This window comes from Phocoena sinus, chromosome 20 (assembly GCF_008692025.1).
Source record: "Phocoena sinus isolate mPhoSin1 chromosome 20, mPhoSin1.pri, whole genome shotgun sequence".
Taxonomy (NCBI): domain Eukaryota; kingdom Metazoa; phylum Chordata; class Mammalia; order Artiodactyla; family Phocoenidae; genus Phocoena; species Phocoena sinus.
The window spans coordinates 15574309-15590379 of record NC_045782.1 but is presented as its reverse complement, the minus strand read 5'-3'; the positions used below and the strand labels follow the sequence as shown (position 1 = coordinate 15590379).

General features: G+C 54.2%; 1 protein-coding gene across 1 annotated transcript in view; it reads right to left on the bottom strand.

Annotated features, from left to right (window-relative positions):
• Positions 1-2184: 2184 nt before the first annotated feature.
• SEZ6 (seizure related 6 homolog) overlaps positions 2185-16071 on the bottom strand; it is a 98194-nt gene continuing 84307 nt past the window's right edge. The window contains exons 5-18 of the mRNA XM_032615643.1: positions 15107-15302; positions 10959-11144; positions 7717-7885; positions 7418-7584; positions 6646-6840; positions 6274-6412; positions 5966-6162; positions 5174-5368; positions 4600-4791; positions 4316-4513; positions 3999-4037; positions 3638-3755; positions 3451-3553; positions 2185-3274 (exon numbers count right to left, since the gene is read on the bottom strand). Of these exons, the coding sequence (XP_032471534.1) occupies positions 3242-3274; positions 3451-3553; positions 3638-3755; positions 3999-4037; positions 4316-4513; positions 4600-4791; positions 5174-5368; positions 5966-6162; positions 6274-6412; positions 6646-6840; positions 7418-7584; positions 7717-7885; positions 10959-11144; positions 15107-15302 (2127 nt within the window). The 3' untranslated portion in view covers positions 2185-3241. The remainder of the gene's footprint in view (positions 3275-3450; positions 3554-3637; positions 3756-3998; positions 4038-4315; positions 4514-4599; positions 4792-5173; positions 5369-5965; positions 6163-6273; positions 6413-6645; positions 6841-7417; positions 7585-7716; positions 7886-10958; positions 11145-15106; positions 15303-16071) is intronic.

Below are 16071 nucleotides of genomic sequence, written 5' to 3'. Positions count from 1 at the left end.
CACGGCGCCCGCCCCTGCCCTTGGTACCATCTTCAGAGACTGCCAGTTATCTCTAACCGACTGTAGATGAAGCGGTGGAGAAGGGAGTGGCATCATTGTGCCTGACACTAGGCGTTTAGTTGGCGTTGTTACCAGGTAGCTGTGTCCTGGCTCACTTTTGATGTTAAGGTGTACTTAGCATTCTCAGAAGCCTAAAACTGGAAAGGGCTTAAAAACTATCTCTTAATCTCCTCACTTCCAGATGCACAAAGAAGAGCAGTGATTTGCCTCGTTCACATAGTTAATTTATGGCAGACCTAGGAATGAAACAGCCTTCTTGATTCCCAGGCTAGGATACTGTCTAACTGCCTGCAAGGAGTTGCTGCTTTTTTGGGGAGAGTAAGGAGGATGATTGGATAGGGTGGGGATGTCGGTGTGTGGACTTAGGTTTCCGTTTTTCTGACTTTCCTAATGATCCTGTTGTTGTCTGGGAAGAACGATAAAGTCCTGGGCCTTATTGATCACGCAGGGGAGTATATCATGTAGATCGGCCCTCTCTGCCCTCTACCAGCCTCAGCAAACAAGAAATCTTAGTGGCTATGGGCCAGAGATGTGGCCCTCAGAGAGAGGAGGGCTGAGCTAGAAGTATGGAAGTGGGCGGACCTCATCTCTTCTTAGGCTGTATTTCATGCCACAGACCCTCAGAAATGGATACATCATGTGCCCTCTCCCACTGGCGTCCTTCCTACGGCTCAGGGCCCAGCTCTGTTGATGTGTCAGCCTGAAGGTATTATGGGGCAGAAAAGTAAGCCATTGGCACATGTCCAAAGAGCCAGGCTTGGCTTTGATCAACACCATCATTGCTGTTGAGAACAGACATAGGCATTAATGGGCTAAAGAGGGAAATAATACTTGGCTCTGTTGACAAGTGCCAGGGGAACTAATCACTCCACAAACCTTCCTCTCAGAACTTGGAGGATGAGGTCAGCCCAGTGGGGCCAGTAGTTGGTGCCACCTTGGAGAGCTCCAGCCCTGGCTGTTCCAGGGGGGATTGAGGAGAGAGAGCAGGTGGGTTACAGATGCCTTCGGAAGTGACCTCTTGTGGCTAATTTAGGCACTGCATCCTGCATAGACTGGAGCCGCTCCATCCTTCAAGGTGGCTTGTGGTAGAACCAGGAGGTGGGCAGCCATGAGTGGTCAAGACCTCCCCGCTGGATGACTGTAGAATTTCTGGTTGCTGCTACTATTTCCGTCAGAGATTTTGTGTCATCTGGCTTCTGAGTGCCCTTAACTCCCTGTTGCCTCCCTCTTGCTCTTACTCTGGAGAGCAGCCATGCTAGAGCATACCTCTAAGCATGGATGTATGATGGGGACCAAGGCTGGCTAAACACATCTCAGGAGGTTCTGGGGGCCATAGGGAAGGGGCATAGAGGCTGGGAGGAACCAAACATGGCAAACCTAAGCACATCCGCTTCAGTCACCTCTTTCTGGAGTCCATGGATACAGCTTTTGTTAAAATAGGAGCCAGGCCCCTGCGCTGCATTGCCTCTGCGCCTGACAGTCTGGATGTTCTCTGAGGACAAAACAGACTAGAGCCTCATGTTCAGGGGTTCAGTCTCTGATTCCTATTCCAATTTCCTAAGCCTTGCTAGCTGGAAGGAAGCGAAAGAAGAGAGGCGTCAGGCTTCCTGGGCTTTTTCAGCAATACAGTGGCTCAGAGGAGAGGCTTGGGAATGTGCCAGCCTGCAGTTCTGGACCTAGCAAAGAGGAGGAAATGAAGCATCGGGATTGATAAGCATTTGAGTTCCTGGGCTCCCATACCCCTGTGGCACCAGCAATTGGGACCTCTCATTTCACATGCCATCTGTTGCACTGACCTTGTAGGGACAGTAGTCCCTGAAGCACCGGCACGTGACTGTGTTTTTTCTGTTGTTGTTGTTGTATATTTTTTGGCTGCGCCACACAGCTTGCGGGATCTTAGTTCTCTGACCAGGGATTGAACGCAGGCCACCACATTGAAAGTGCTGTGTCCCAACCGCTGGACCACCAGGGAATTCCCATGACTGGTTTTTGATAAAATCTGGAGATGATCAGTTGGTAGGTCCAGCATGCCTTCTGGTCCTAAAGTCCACATCCCATTTATCTCCCACCTTCCTTCCCTCCAAGAAAATACCATCCACCAGGCCATTGCTTGTTTTTTTTTTTCAAAAACACCATTTTAATAAGGAAACAACAGAAATAGAAGATTGTTCTCTGGCTGGAGCCCAGACGCCGTATAATACATTACATGTACAAAGTGGCCTGCAGCCAGCTTCTGGGCCTCTCCCTGGGACGCTCTGACCCCCTGTTCCATGCCAAATTCCTGGACCCTTTGACCTCTGCTCCTCTCCAGAATATGCCTGCCCACTCCCCTTATCCCAAAACGCAGTGGCCAGGAGGGAAGCCTGACAGGGGGCTGGGGTTGGGGGAGGGGCTAGTGGGAAAGAGGATGTTTTTAACAGCCAGACTGACATCAGGGGAAGGTCTCCCTCTCTTCAGGGTGCAGGGCTGCCAGGGGAGCAGTGGGATGTCCTGCTTTGGTGTGGAGCATGAGTGGTGTGGCCTAGGGAAGCCCAACCTGAGCCTGGGGTAGAGTCCCTAAACCCTTTAGGATCCCTTAGAATTATTGCCTCCCCTAGAAAGGGATAGAAGGCAGAACTGACCATTCCCAGGGCCTTAGAGAAAGACTAGAGACCCCCCCCCCCCAGGGGGCTGATGTCAGCATGTCAGGACTACCCAGAGGTCACTGTTGAGAGCAGTTTTGGCCACTGGTGATGGCCCTGTGAGGAGCGCCCTGGCACAGTTTCCGCCACCGTCAAGTTAACCCTGCTGCAGGGCGCTACATGCCAGGGCTGGATGGCGGTCACGTGGAGAGAGGCGCTCCCGCTCTGCCTGTGAATTCCAGGCTGGAGGTCCAGGGCACGAAAGAGAGTCAGGAGAATGCTGGTTCTTGATGCCTGTGCCCCAGCTGTGTTCTGCCTAGAGGCAGATGCCCCTGACTTGGACCCAAGGAAGGGCCCTAAGTGGGCAGTGGTACCAAGAAAATAGGCCCTGGCGGGCATTGCAGGCGGGGAGAGCACAACGTTTTGAGGGATTGGTGGCATCTCTTCCCAGGTGGTATGTACAGGAGGTGGAGGGACAGCAGGAAGCTGGGAGCTCTGCTGCTGGGCTGTGAGGCAGGGCTGAGCCGGCTTCCCCAGGCTGCCCCACCTAGATGGAGACTTCATATTCTCTCGTCTCCTGCAAAGGAAAGAGACTGCTGGGAGTTGGAAACTTGTAAAAGGTTCGTCAGTCCGTAATCCACCTTCCCAAGGGAAAGGGAAAGGGAATGGGAAAGAGAGAGAGGGCTTGGCAGGACCCTTAGGGGTGTCTGCCCAAGGGAGCATAGGATTGGGTCCTGATTAGGGTGTCAAGCCTGGTATGGGTACTTACTCCAGTCTCGTAAGTCGGATTGTCAAATGCTGACTCCACGGTGATGCGGTCATAAGGGCGGGGTCGTGTTCGGGGCAGCTGCAGGGGGCTTTTCCCCTGGAGCCTGTGTGGCAGAGAAGCCTGTGAGTCAGGAGTGCTGGGCAGGAGTGAGTCAGGGGTGCAGGGCAGGAAGGGAAGCCAGACTCACCTGGAGAAGTAGAGGTACACACCTCCCACCAAGAGCGCCATTGCCACCAGCGGCAAGAAGATGGCAGCTGCGATGTGAGCAGCATCCAGGGTGCTGGAGGCAGCAGGCGCCTTGGCAACTGAAAGCACAGAGGATGGGATTGGGGCAGAGGCCTGGGTCCCACGTCCCCTCACCTCTGCCCAGGGGCATCCAGCCACCAGCTCCCTCTAGCTGGCTGGGGGCAGGGAAGGAGCTTTTTGCCCCGCTAGTCCCAGACCTCTCTCTTTCTCTGCCCTCCCTCCTCAGAGAACCCATGGCCTGGGAGCTGTGAGAACTAGGGGCAGGGAGATTATTTCCCTGGCCCTCAAGGTTGGGGGCTCACCATCCAGGCTGCGGCCGCTGTAGAAGCCATCCAGAGAGGCTGGAACAAGAGGGGAGGGCCAAGGGCAGTGGATGAGCCCAAAGAACCAAACCACTAAGGTAGGGAGTGGGCTGATCATGGGAAGGATTTGTCCAAGGAGAGCCCATCCCAGAATCTGTCTTGGTGTCACCAGGTCAGAAGGATCTGGCAGAGACTGGGGAGACCAAGAATAACAGGAAGGGGGCATGGGCAGAGGGTTCTGGTTCTCAGCACTTGACATCTTTGCCAGAGCAGCCCTATGGGCCAGGCAGAGGTTCCGGGGGTGGCAGGGCACTCACCAGCCCTACAGATGGGTGGGGGGTCACTCCAATGTGAGGGGTGTCCGGGCACACACTTAATGCTGGCCTGGCCCTTCAGCACGTAGCCAGGGGCACATGAGAAGTGGATAGTAGCCCCCGCTGGGTGCAGCTGCTTCTCAGGACTGCGGGCACCATTCTCGGGGGCGCTGAGGCCATGGCACGGCTTGAGATGTTCCACTGCAAAGCAGGCAGAGCCCAGTGAGGGTGCCAGGCCCCTAGCCTCCAGAGGCAGCATCTTCCCCTCCTCCTCATTTGAGACTTACGGAGACATTTGGGGGGCCGGTCGCTCCACTTGGGGCTGCTGGCTTGGCGGTCATGGCAGGTGAGGATGGCACTCCCCGTCAGCACAAAACCCTGGTCACAGATGTACTGCACAGTGGCCCCCACGGGAAACTTGGGGCTAGATATGAGGCGTCGGCTGTGCTCCACATCCCCAGGGTCATGGCAGGAAGTCACTATGGGTGGGGGGCGATGGGGGGAAGTAGCCCAAGTAGAACTCAGCAAAAGCCAGTCCACGCTGGCTTTGTTCCAAGTCAGCCAACATCTTTATGGCATATGGCTCCACGCCTATTTATTTGCCCCTACCATTTTGCTGGTGTATCTCCTCATTTGCCCCTTCCCATCCATCAGAGTCAACAAATACTGATTGGCCATATACCAGGAACGAAATACTCGGAGTACTTGGCGGATGACCCTATGAGAAAGTATTATCCCATTTCACAGATGAGGAAATTGAGGCTATGAATACCAGTTAATAATGGCTGGAGTCTGGGTCAGAATCCAGGAGAGAGGCTTGTAGGTTGCACTGGGGAGAATATGGGGAACAGGTACACTCACCCCTCTGGCAGGAGGGCAGGTCCTCACTCCAGGTTAGGTCCCACTGGCACATGAGGACACTGGATCCCACCACCTGGTAGCCAGGATAGCACTGGTAAGTGACGACAGTGCCGTGCACCAGCTCAGGCTGCGACGGGCTCTTCCAGCCATTGGGGATCTCAGGCAGCTCTGGACACGTGTCATTACGGGGCACCTCTGGGGGCAGCAAGACGCAGGCCGTCAGCAGCACCAAAGGGACTGTGCTAGCCTCCCTGACCCTGAGGGCACTCCGGCTCCTGCCAGTTTGTCCTGGGCCTAGCCTGGCCTAGGCAGGCTCAGCGATTCATGCCTTCCTGCTCAAGGGCCCCTCCTTGCCTGTCCCTGGCATCATTCTGTCTCCTAGATTCCAGGGTTGTCACCTAAGCTTTGGCCTTACTTCCAGAAGCATGTTGGCCAATTCCTCAGGGATTGGCTAGGGTGGGGAAAATTGTCATTTCTGTCAAAGATTGTTAGAAAGGTAGAAACGAACACCTTTCCCCAGTTCCCTATTTCTGTTATGAGGTTCTTCCTGCTGTCTACCCAAATCCCTCCTGCTGCAGCGGAGGCCTGCTTCCTCTCACTGGGCCCTCAGGGAAGAGGGAGAACAAGACTAGCTTCCTGAAGGTGATACCTGGAGTTTCCCAGCTTTCCCTCGTCAGATAAGAGCACTCAGGCTCCTCATTGCCCTGGACTCTCTGACTTGCCACGGTTCGGGGTCTGCATCCTGGCATCCCTTTTCCCCCAGGCAGCAGGGTGGGGCAGGGGCAAGCTCACCAAAGAAGTGGATTACAAAGCCCTGCTGGTAGCCCAGCACTGAGGCCCCGGGGTCCGACTGGAACTGTATGGTGACGTCAGCCATGGAGGTAAAGAGCTTGAAGTGGCCACGGGGCCCAGAGTACTGGCCCAGGACCCGGGCTGTCAGGTCATCCCCATCGTAGAAGGTAAGCACGTCACCAGGGCCTATGCGCAGCCTGTGGAGGAGGACTGTCAAGGAGGGTGGGCCCGGGGACCCCAGGACGGGCTGGGTGAGAGATGTCCCCAGAGCTCAGGAGGTAGCTTGGCCGAGCCCAGCGGGCACTCACACTCGGACGTCCAGCATGATGCGCTTGTCTTCCTCCACATGCACGCCCCAGATGCAGTCCTGCCCACGGCCGTAGGGCTCTGGCCAGTTGGGGGAGAGCACCGCGCCGGCCGAGTCTGTGATCTCCCCACTGCACACAGCTGGAAGGCAGAGGAGACGCATCCCCTCCGCGTTCCCCCCAGTGCCATGTCCTGGAGCTGCCACCGGCCCACAGGAGTGCCTACCCACCGCTTGGAGCCCCCCACCTCCTCCTCAGGGGGAAGCTTGAATCACACATGTCAGAGGGCCCCTGTGGTCCCAGGCCCTGTGGCTGGCTCCCTGGTGCCCACCCTGCTCCCTGCCCCGGCAGGCCCATCTACTGGTGTCTACTGACCTCGGCAAGCAGGCTCTGTCTCATTCCACTGGGGGTCGTGAGGGTCAACGCACTCAATGATGATGGAGCCCTGCTCCAGGGTGTAGCCAGGGTCGCAGCTGAACTCCACGGTGGTACCCACGGGGTAGGAGGGTGCGCTGCTGCTGAAGTTGCCGTATTTGACAAAGGGCTCGTAGCAATGGCCTTGCTGGAAGGCTGCAAACCACAGGGCCCAGCCCAGCTCAGCCTCGGCTGGAGCACATACAGGGGGCAGTTGTCCGCCTACTTCCCTCCCCAAGGCCTTTCTCTTCCTGACTGCAGATGTATGTCTGAGGTTTGGAGCAGAGGGCAGGGACAGCCCAGAGCATCCATCCCGACTGTGTTCAGGAGGCCATCTTGATGACCATTGTATTCCCAGTGCCTAGTTTGTGCGTGGTACACAGAGGGTGCTCAATAAATGTTTTTTGAATAATGAACACATGCATGCACGAGTGGTGCTAGGATGTCTCTTGTAGCAATTCTCCTTCCCTGAGGGTTGGGGCCATTTTTGTTCTTCAAACTCTAGAGAATTCATTCTCTTGGACCAGAGGTCCTGGGTCCAGGCAGGGGTCTCCTGAAAAGATGGAGTAGAATCCTGGACTTCAGGAGAGGGGTAGGGGGAGGGGACCTGGGTGGCTGGTGAGCAAGGGCTGAGTTGGAAGGCGTGATAATGGAATGGAGGCAGAGGGGGAGGGTGTGAGAAGAGACCCCAGGCTCAAGACCCCCACCCCCAGTTAGGTCCCAGCAGACTCACCCTCATAGCGCAGGGCCATGCCTGCAGCCGCACCACTGCTGTCAGTGCTGAGCTCCACAAAGAAGTGTCGGCCGGAGCTGAGCAGGCCCTCGATGGGCAGGTACTCCACCTCGTAGGAATCATACACCGGCGGGGCCTCCACATTGTCCCCATTGCGGATGATGAGCCTGGGCCAGGAGAGCGGCAGCTGCGTGGCTGGTCGCTGAGTTGAGTGGGGTGAGGCCCCAGGCTTGGGTACCATCCCTCCAGCAGCGTATTACCAGGCCAGGCACTGCTATCCCACCAGGATACCCCCTCACCTGTCATCATCCTCTGCCAGGGAAACCTTCTCAAAGTGCAGGTGCAGACGCTGGCCCTCTGGAGCCTCAAGCAGCCAGTGGCAGGTGAGGTTGATGCTGTAGTTGCCCGGGAAGCCGGGAGAGACGATACGGCCCGTGGTGGCATTGCGGATCACTCCACCGCAGGAAGCTGTGAGACAGGGGTGGGACGGTGGGCTGGGCTGGCCAGTGGGATCCTAGACAGCCTAACAAGCCTCTCTGCCCATCCCAGCTCTGTACCTTCTGCACGGGCCAGCAGGGAGCTTGCTTTCATGGCCCTGAAGGTCAATCCTTTGCCCCTGTGACCCTGCTCCAGGCAGCCGACCTCCTAACCTTTCACACCTCTGTTATTCTTCATGTGCAACTCCCTTGGCTAAGGTAGATCTTCCACTGCCTAGCCGTGTGGCCCTGGGTAAGTCACTTACCCTCTCTGCTGACTCCTCTGGGAGGCCGTCCCTGATTTCCCCTGCCCAGGTGAACTTTATTAATACCCCTTACCAGGGTATATCTGCTGCAGGGTATATCCAACCTTCTTGGGTATATCTGCTGTCTCTACCTCAGGTCACTTTCTTAAACCAGTTATTATTGGATATGTCCCTTACCGAGGCCCCCTTGAGCAGGAACCAAGTCTTTTCAGGCCAGGCACAGAGTTGGTATTCAATGTTTGTTGAATAAAATGAGTGAATGGATATTAAAAAAGAGAGTGGGACTAGATCAGGGATGACAAACACCTGGTATGCATGCCATCCACCTCCAAATCTTGTGCCCTTAGCAGGCATTGCTAGCCAGGCGATGGTCTTGAACGCTGTCTGAAACAGCATCACTACCACTGTCATTTCTGGGCTGACCCCTTAGGGCCTTTCCAGCACTGGTCCCTCTGGCCTGGGACCGTCCTCTCTTCCTAAGCAGAGGCTTAGCAGCTCTCCCATCCCCATCATTGAGGGCTGCTGAGTTACTTGGCCACGGGCTCCTGGCAGTTAGATGGGGCCAGAGAAGGAGTCTCAGGCAACAGGAGTGTGGCTGGTTTCAGGCAGTGCTTTCCTCTCCTGGACACGCAGCTCTGGACCAGCTCTCAGAGACCAGGCTGCCATGGCCAAGACCCAGTGCCTTTGTCTCCAAGTGTTCAAGACTGAAGAATATTTTAACCTAATAAAGCTCCCGGGGAAGGAGTTGTGGTGAGTTTCTTCTCCGCTTCTTTGCAGAGGGGGCAGACTCACCTTTCTGCCTGGTCTCAGAACGGAACTGCCCTTCAAATCTGATCATGCCCCATCCTCCACTTAAATTCCTCAGTGGCTCCCTATTACCCTCAGGATAAAGCCCAGGCTCAAGAGGGTGTTCAAGCCCTTTATAAACCACTCTCTCTTGACTCGGCGTCAGCCCTTCCCCGTGCACCCTGTTCTTCAGGTGCACCTCACCGTGTCCTCACGACAGTGCTGCTTCATGCCTCCGCATCTTTGCAGGTGCTGTTCCAGGAATCCACTCCACTTCCCTGAGCCCTAACATGCCTGTCATCCTTCCCTGCCTTCTCCTTGGGAAGCTTTCCTTGTCTCCTTCCTCATTTTGGAGACGCTCTCCCTCCCTTGGATCCCCACTGTGCCCTGAGTTCCCCCCATCACAGCTCCGTCTGCACTGAACTTCCTGAGCTGCCTTCCAGTTTTCCCACCAGACAGAGAGCTCCTTGAGGGCTGAGCCCGTGTCTGGCTTATTCACCTCTGCTTATACCTGGCACCTAGAAAGAGTTTATAGAATGAAATAAGTATCAAAAACCCAAGCTGCCTTTCACGCTGCAAACTAAACATTCCATCTCCCTTCTGCCAACAAGCCCCACTCCACTGGCAGCAATCTCAGACTCCCTGATCACCCAGGGCCAGAACCTGGGAGTCCCCTCCTTCCCCCCATTCCCTCATCAGTGACTCTGGAAACACTTCCCTCCTCTTCATTCCCGAAGTCATTGTCTAAGTTCAAACCGTCTTGCCTGGCTGGCTGCCCAGCCTCCAGACACCACCCGGCTGTCTCTCCTGAGGAATAGTTCTGAGCCCCTCCCTCCCCATCTCACAAAATTTCAACAGCTCCCCACCCAGTGTCTTGGCCTGACATTCAAGGCCCTCCCACTGCCCCCTCCACATGTCTCAGGCCTCAGCCAAACCTGGCTGTTTTCTGTGTCCCTAAATGCTCCCTCACCTTCTCACCTCTGTGTCACTGCCCACATTGTTCCCTCCACTGAAATGTCCAGGGACTTCCCTGGTGGCGCAGTGGTTAAGAATCTGCCTGCCAATGCAGGAGTCACGGGTTCGAGCCCTGGTCTGGGAAGATCCCACATGCCACGGAGCAACTAAGCCTGTGTGCCACAACTACGGAGCCCGTGTGCCACAACTACGGAACCCATGTGCCACAACTACTGAAGCCTGCATGCCTATAGCCCGTGCTCTGCAACAAGAAGCCACAGCAGTGAGAAGCCCGCGCACCACAACAAAGAGTAGCCCCCACTCGCCGCAACTAGAGAAAGCCCACGTGCATCCACGAAAACCCAGCACAGCCAAAAATAAAAAAATAAAAAATAAATAAAATTTAAAAATCAGTTACTATAATTTACCACATCAACAGATCAAAGGAAAAATCATATGATCATCTAAATAACAGCTGTATGAATAGTTAATACAACACAACACTCATTAAAAAAAAAAAAAGAAATGTCAAACCTTCAATGCTTACTTCCCCTAGGAAGCCTCCTAAGTACCCAGCTAAGAATGATTGCTTCCCCCTATCCCAGGTCACTCTGTCTCTTCACTGGTACTTTTGTTTTTTGTTTTTTGACTGTGCAGCTTGCTGGATCTTAGTTCCCCGACCAGGGATCAAACGTGGGCCCACAGCAGTGAAAGCACTGAGTCCTAACCACTGGACCGCCAGGGAATTCCCTCTTCATTGGTACTTTTAACTTCCTGCTCTGGAAGCTGGTGACCCATGTACTTTCTTTCACTCCCATTTCCTGGAACTGTGCGCTCCCTGAAGGCACAGTCTCTGTTTAATTCTGCTCTGTATACCTGTGGTGCCTCCATACAGTAAGTGCTCAATAAGTGCAGGTTGGGTGAATGCCACTGATGTGTGTGGCCATTTTCTGGCTTCCTTATGGAGAACAAATGAAGGTGCCAGACAGCAACAGAGAGCAGGAATGAGCCCCACACCTCACTCCCCTGTTCAGCTCTGAGTCCCCTGGGGCTACTCACCAATGCAGACAGGCTCCTGAGAATCCCATAAGGGCTGGGTGGCGTTGAGACAGGTAAGGAGCCTGGCACCCTTCAGCTGGTAGCCAGTGGCACAGTGGAAGTGGGCACTACCTCCTGGGTGGAGGCTGGTGACAGTCACGGCTCCATAAGCTGGACGTCGGGGAAAGTGGCAGCTCAGGAGATAGGCTGCAGAGAGAGAATGGGTGATGTGTGTGTGTGTGTGTGTGTGTGTGTGTTGAGTGTGCTGAGTCATAGCCAGGGCAAAAGGGGCCTGCCCCAGCCTGCCTTGAGGTGTCAGAGGAAGCATCAGGAATTCCAGAAGAGACTCTGATCCCCTCCCCAGAAGGTGCCAGTGATATTTCTGGCAGCCTGGGCTAGTTACTGGAGCAAGTACAGAGGTGGAAGTTGGAGCCTTGGGTTCTGGTCCAAGCTTTCTGACACTTTAGGTAAGTTACTTTGCCTTTCTGTGTCCTAGTTTCCTCATTTGTTAAATGAGGTTCAAAATGCCAGCCCACTTACAGGGATATTGTGAGAATAAATGAGATAGTATTTTATTCAGCTTGGTATCCCTGTAACCAAGAAATGTTTATTGAATGACTTGTAGATGTGAAAGAACTTGAAATAGAGAAAAGCCTATACTGATGTAAAGTACTGATATTATGTTTCCTATAGGGGACAAATATGAATTACAGCAGGAAACACTTAAGTCAGAGACAGTAAAAGCGTTCCTAGTATTCACTGAGAAATGCTAAAAAGCTTGATGGCAAGGGCTGTGGACTTTAAAAACGGGATGGGTCGAGGGTGGCAAGGCAGGACACGCCTTCAAGGAAGTTGTGGGAGGGACAAGTTGCCCTGGAAAACTTGGTAACTTTTAGAACTGTCATACCAAGTATGACCGAATGGTGGCAGCAAATCCTTTTAAAAAAAAAAAAAAGGCCAATCCCAATCGAGTGCCAAACTGGGGCCTTAGCTAAAAACAGGGGTCAGGGCTTGGGTCTGAGAGGTGGTCAAGGAGAGGGGCTGAGTGAAGAGTCTGAGCTATAGTCTGCAAACCCTGGGAGGTGGTGGGAGAGATGAGGACCGTCTAGACTGAGGAACCACTCGTGGGTCTTGGGGTGGAGGAGGCCCACCCTTACTGATGGTACTAGGTGGATAGGAAGAAAGGTCCAGGCAGGGACTCTACAAGCCTCTGTGTGCCTTTGTATGAATATAAGAAAAGGCTGCCTCTGGGCAGACGAGGGTCCAGACACAAGTTTTGAGATTTTCACCTGTCCTGGTCTTAGTTACTAGGTCTGTGAAAGGGGGAGATGATTCCTCCTCATCCGTCTCTCACAGAGTTCTTAAAAGAATGGCCAATGAGTGATTGCTTGTGATTGGTAGCCAGTATGGGGCAGTGCTTAGGAGGTGGGCTCTGACGTCAGACTGCCTGGGTTTGAATACAGGCTCCCCTACTTGCTGTGCCACTCTGGGCAAGTTACATAACTTCTCTGTGCCTCAGTTTCCTCGTTTACCCACCCATTTGGAGTTTGCATCCAATGTTGTTACATGAGAGGTTAAGTGAGGGGATATATGTGCAGTGTCTGGCACAGAACAAATACTGCACACACCAGCTCGCTGTTATTGTTTGTAAGTTTGATTAATAAAAGCACCTCTCATCTGCATGCACCTTCCAGCCTCTAAAGTGCCTTCACACTCTCCTTACTTGATGTCTACAACATGCTTAGGAGGAAGTTAGAGGTTATTAACTCACCTTCAGGTGAGGAAAACCAAGGTTCAGAGAGACTGAGGGACTTGCCCTGACCACATAGTCAGTCAGTGGTAGAGTGGGTGCTCGAAACTCCTGGCCCTAGAGCCCACTGCTTTATATCTCCTCTTTCCCACCTGCTTTCCCACATGAAGTAGAAACCTGGGCTCAGGAGTCAGAGAAACCTGAGAGTAATAATGAAGGCTGTCTTGGGTGGTTGTTCAGGGCGGCCACTCACAATGATCTGGGGAGAAACCCCAGGCTGGGATGGGATGGGACACTCTACCCAGAATGGAGGGGGGAGTGACACTGAGGGCAGTCTAGGTCATGAGCCAGAGGTCGTGCTCAGCACTTGTACTTCCATCTTCCCCATGAGTTCTTATCACAGTTCTGGGAAGGGAGGTCCCCCATTTCACAGATTAGGAAATTGGCCTGGGATGAGGTGAGAGCAGGAGGCTGGGGGCGGACAATGAAGCCCCCAGACTCCATGGTGGGTAAAGTGCCACTTCCCAAGACGAGCTTCCTCCTGTTGCCATGACGACTGTTCCCGGGGAGCCTGCATCACTGAAATCTGTTGAGCTATTTTCTCCCTGGCATCTGTTTCTGGGGCCAAGTCCAGTGCCAGGAATATTCAGGAGGGAGGAGGGGGATGCCTGGCAGGACATTCTACTTCCTCACCCTGCCTGAGGTTGTGGGAGGGGAGTTGGAATTTGGTTCTGCAGATGAGGGCCCAACCTTATGATCTCCAACATTATCTTGGATAGCTCTGACAGGGGTGTGGGTACAGGGCCCCTCACCCCCTCTTCTGGCACTCTCTTTCTCCAGCCCAGGGAGATGCGCGTATGAGCACACGCTCCTGTTCCCATCTCTGGGATCAGGGCTAATTACAGCCTATAATTAGGGGAATTACACTCATTAAGGAAAGAGCTGATCATTGACAAAAACTGGGCGAGGAGGGAGGGCTTCTGGGAACTGAGAAAGAGGCAGGACTGGGCTAGCTTTCCCAGCCCCTCCTTGGGGTCTGCACCCCTCGCCAGGCCTCCAACTCGCTGCCTTTCAGCCACCTTTGTCTGGCCCAACAGAGAGAAGGTCTGGGGGTTTGTGCAAAGGAATTTGCAGCAAGAGAGAAGGTTACCGTGGTATGATTATGCCCACTGCTAGGGAGGATTGATGAGCCGTTAGGGAGGCTGGTCGGGCTGCCTAGACGCTCACCCTTGCCTCAGCTGGCCCCTTGCCTCTGACAAGCCCCTGGACAGCCCCTGATGGCCACCAGGCTCCCTGTTGCCACACCAGATTGCTCCCCCAGTTTAGGTGGAGAGGCCAGGAAGGGGTGAGTACTCCTTAGGGGAGGGGTCCAAGCATCCCCATCTCCAGAGGAGTGATTGTGGCTCCTGGCAGGGCTGCGGAAGTGGTCCCTGACAATGCAAGCCAATTGTTCATGTCAATCATTTCCCCATTAGCACTCCCCAGTCTGAAATGGTTACCTTGTCACAGCAGTGCAAGGGATCAAGAAGACTTTGGGGAAGAAGGGGCCAACAGGGATACTGATGGGAGAGCGATAGAGTCCCAAACCCCTTTTCCTCCCTTTCCCATCCTACTAGCTCTTTAACATAGTTCCGGTTTCTTTCTGGATGTGTGCTAAGCCCTTGACATGCACCATTTTGTTTCATCCCTACCATGACTTTGTGGAGTAGGTGTTTTGGACTCATTTTACAACAGAGGAAAAGGAGGGTTAGAGAGGTCAAATGACTTGTCCAAGGTCAATAGCCAGTGGGAAGGAGATTCAGACACAGATATGCACATATCCTGAGTCTGTGATTTTCCTATTACATCATGCCACTCTCCTATTTCCAGCGGTGTTCTGAGCTGACTGGGACATGGCCAGGTGAGGCAGTTCAGGAAGGCCAGGTTGGTAGCTAAGGACCTTTAGATGGTCACTATCAAGCCCCTTTGACCTTGACCCCCTTGCATTTGGGGAGAGGCCTTCTATTGTTACTGCCTTTTAGGTGTCTGCCTCCTGAGGAGATTCTGAACTCCTTGAGGGCAAGGACTTGGCTGGATCTTAATACTGCCAGTCTCTAGCACAGGCCTCGCAAGGAGCAGATGCCTAGGATAAGTTTACTGACTGAATGAATGAATGAGTGGCAAGGGACACAGCTGGGGCTGCCTGATCCTGTGTCAGTCCCCCTTTGAGACCAGTTCTCTGCAGGGTGGTAGGTGGAGCAGGGAAGGTCCTGGAGGTATCAGTTGGGCAATACTCACCTCCAGTTGTACAGAGCTTCCCTGGGCAACTGAGTTGTATGTTACTAGTCTCTCCATGTTTCCCCCAGGCTGTAACAGCACCAGAAATCCCCAGGAGGGCAGCCAGTCTGGGCTGGTATTTTCCTCAGCTACCCAGGCCTACCTTGGTAGTAGAAATGGAAGGTGCCAGGCCCAGCGGGTGGTGGGAGGCTCTGGAACCTCAGGGCCGCTTGGTGGGTGGGGCTGCGGATGACGTGGCCCCTCAGCAGGAAAGACTGGTTGGCCAGGGGCAAGGGGTCAGGCCCCCCGAGGCCCTCCACAGTTATTGTCTCCCCTTCTCGGAGGCTGATGTTCTGGACCTGTCCATAGAATAAACAGAGCAAAGCAGAAGAGTCAGGCTTCTTTTTGCTGATTGAGCCCTGTGGCCCTCAGGCTCCTGCAGGCCAGGGGCATGGCCAATCCTCAGTGCCCCTTGGGCATTGGAGCCCCCCCGCCGCCCTGAGCTAGGCACTTCAGTGCAGGAAGAGCTCATTTTACCTTCCCCGTAACCCTGTGAAATGGGACCTGAAGTTCAGAGATATCAAGTAAATTATCCAAGGTCACGTAGAGATTAGCACAAGTGGGATTTGTAAACACGTCTGTTTCCAAAGCTTTTCAGCTACACCAAATGCTTCCTGTCCCTTCAAGCTCTAGGCTCAGTTTTCTCATTGGTAAGGTGGGGATGCAGTTGGTGTGTTGAACTAGATGGCCGAGGGCCTGGCCAGCAAGGTGGGCTCTTAAACATCAGCTTCCCCTGAACATCCTCTGTTGTCCTCTCACACCCAGCCTGCCTCAAACTGAGCACCCCCTTCCCCCAGCTGGCAGCTCCCCTGGCTCCCCAGCTCAGGGAATGACCTTACCATCCATCTGCAGGCCCAAGTTAGAAACTGGCATCTCTCCTCCTCCCTTATACCCCACATCAAATCCGTCATTCCTTCCTGTCAACTGGCCCCCAACTCTGTTCACTGCCCTTCATCCCCGCTGCTACCTCCCCCGTCCTCGCTGTTATTGCTCACCTAGACCCTCGCAGCAGCCTCCTGCCAGCCTCCCTGCCTGCAGGGCTTAACCCACTTCTCCCGCCGCCTCATA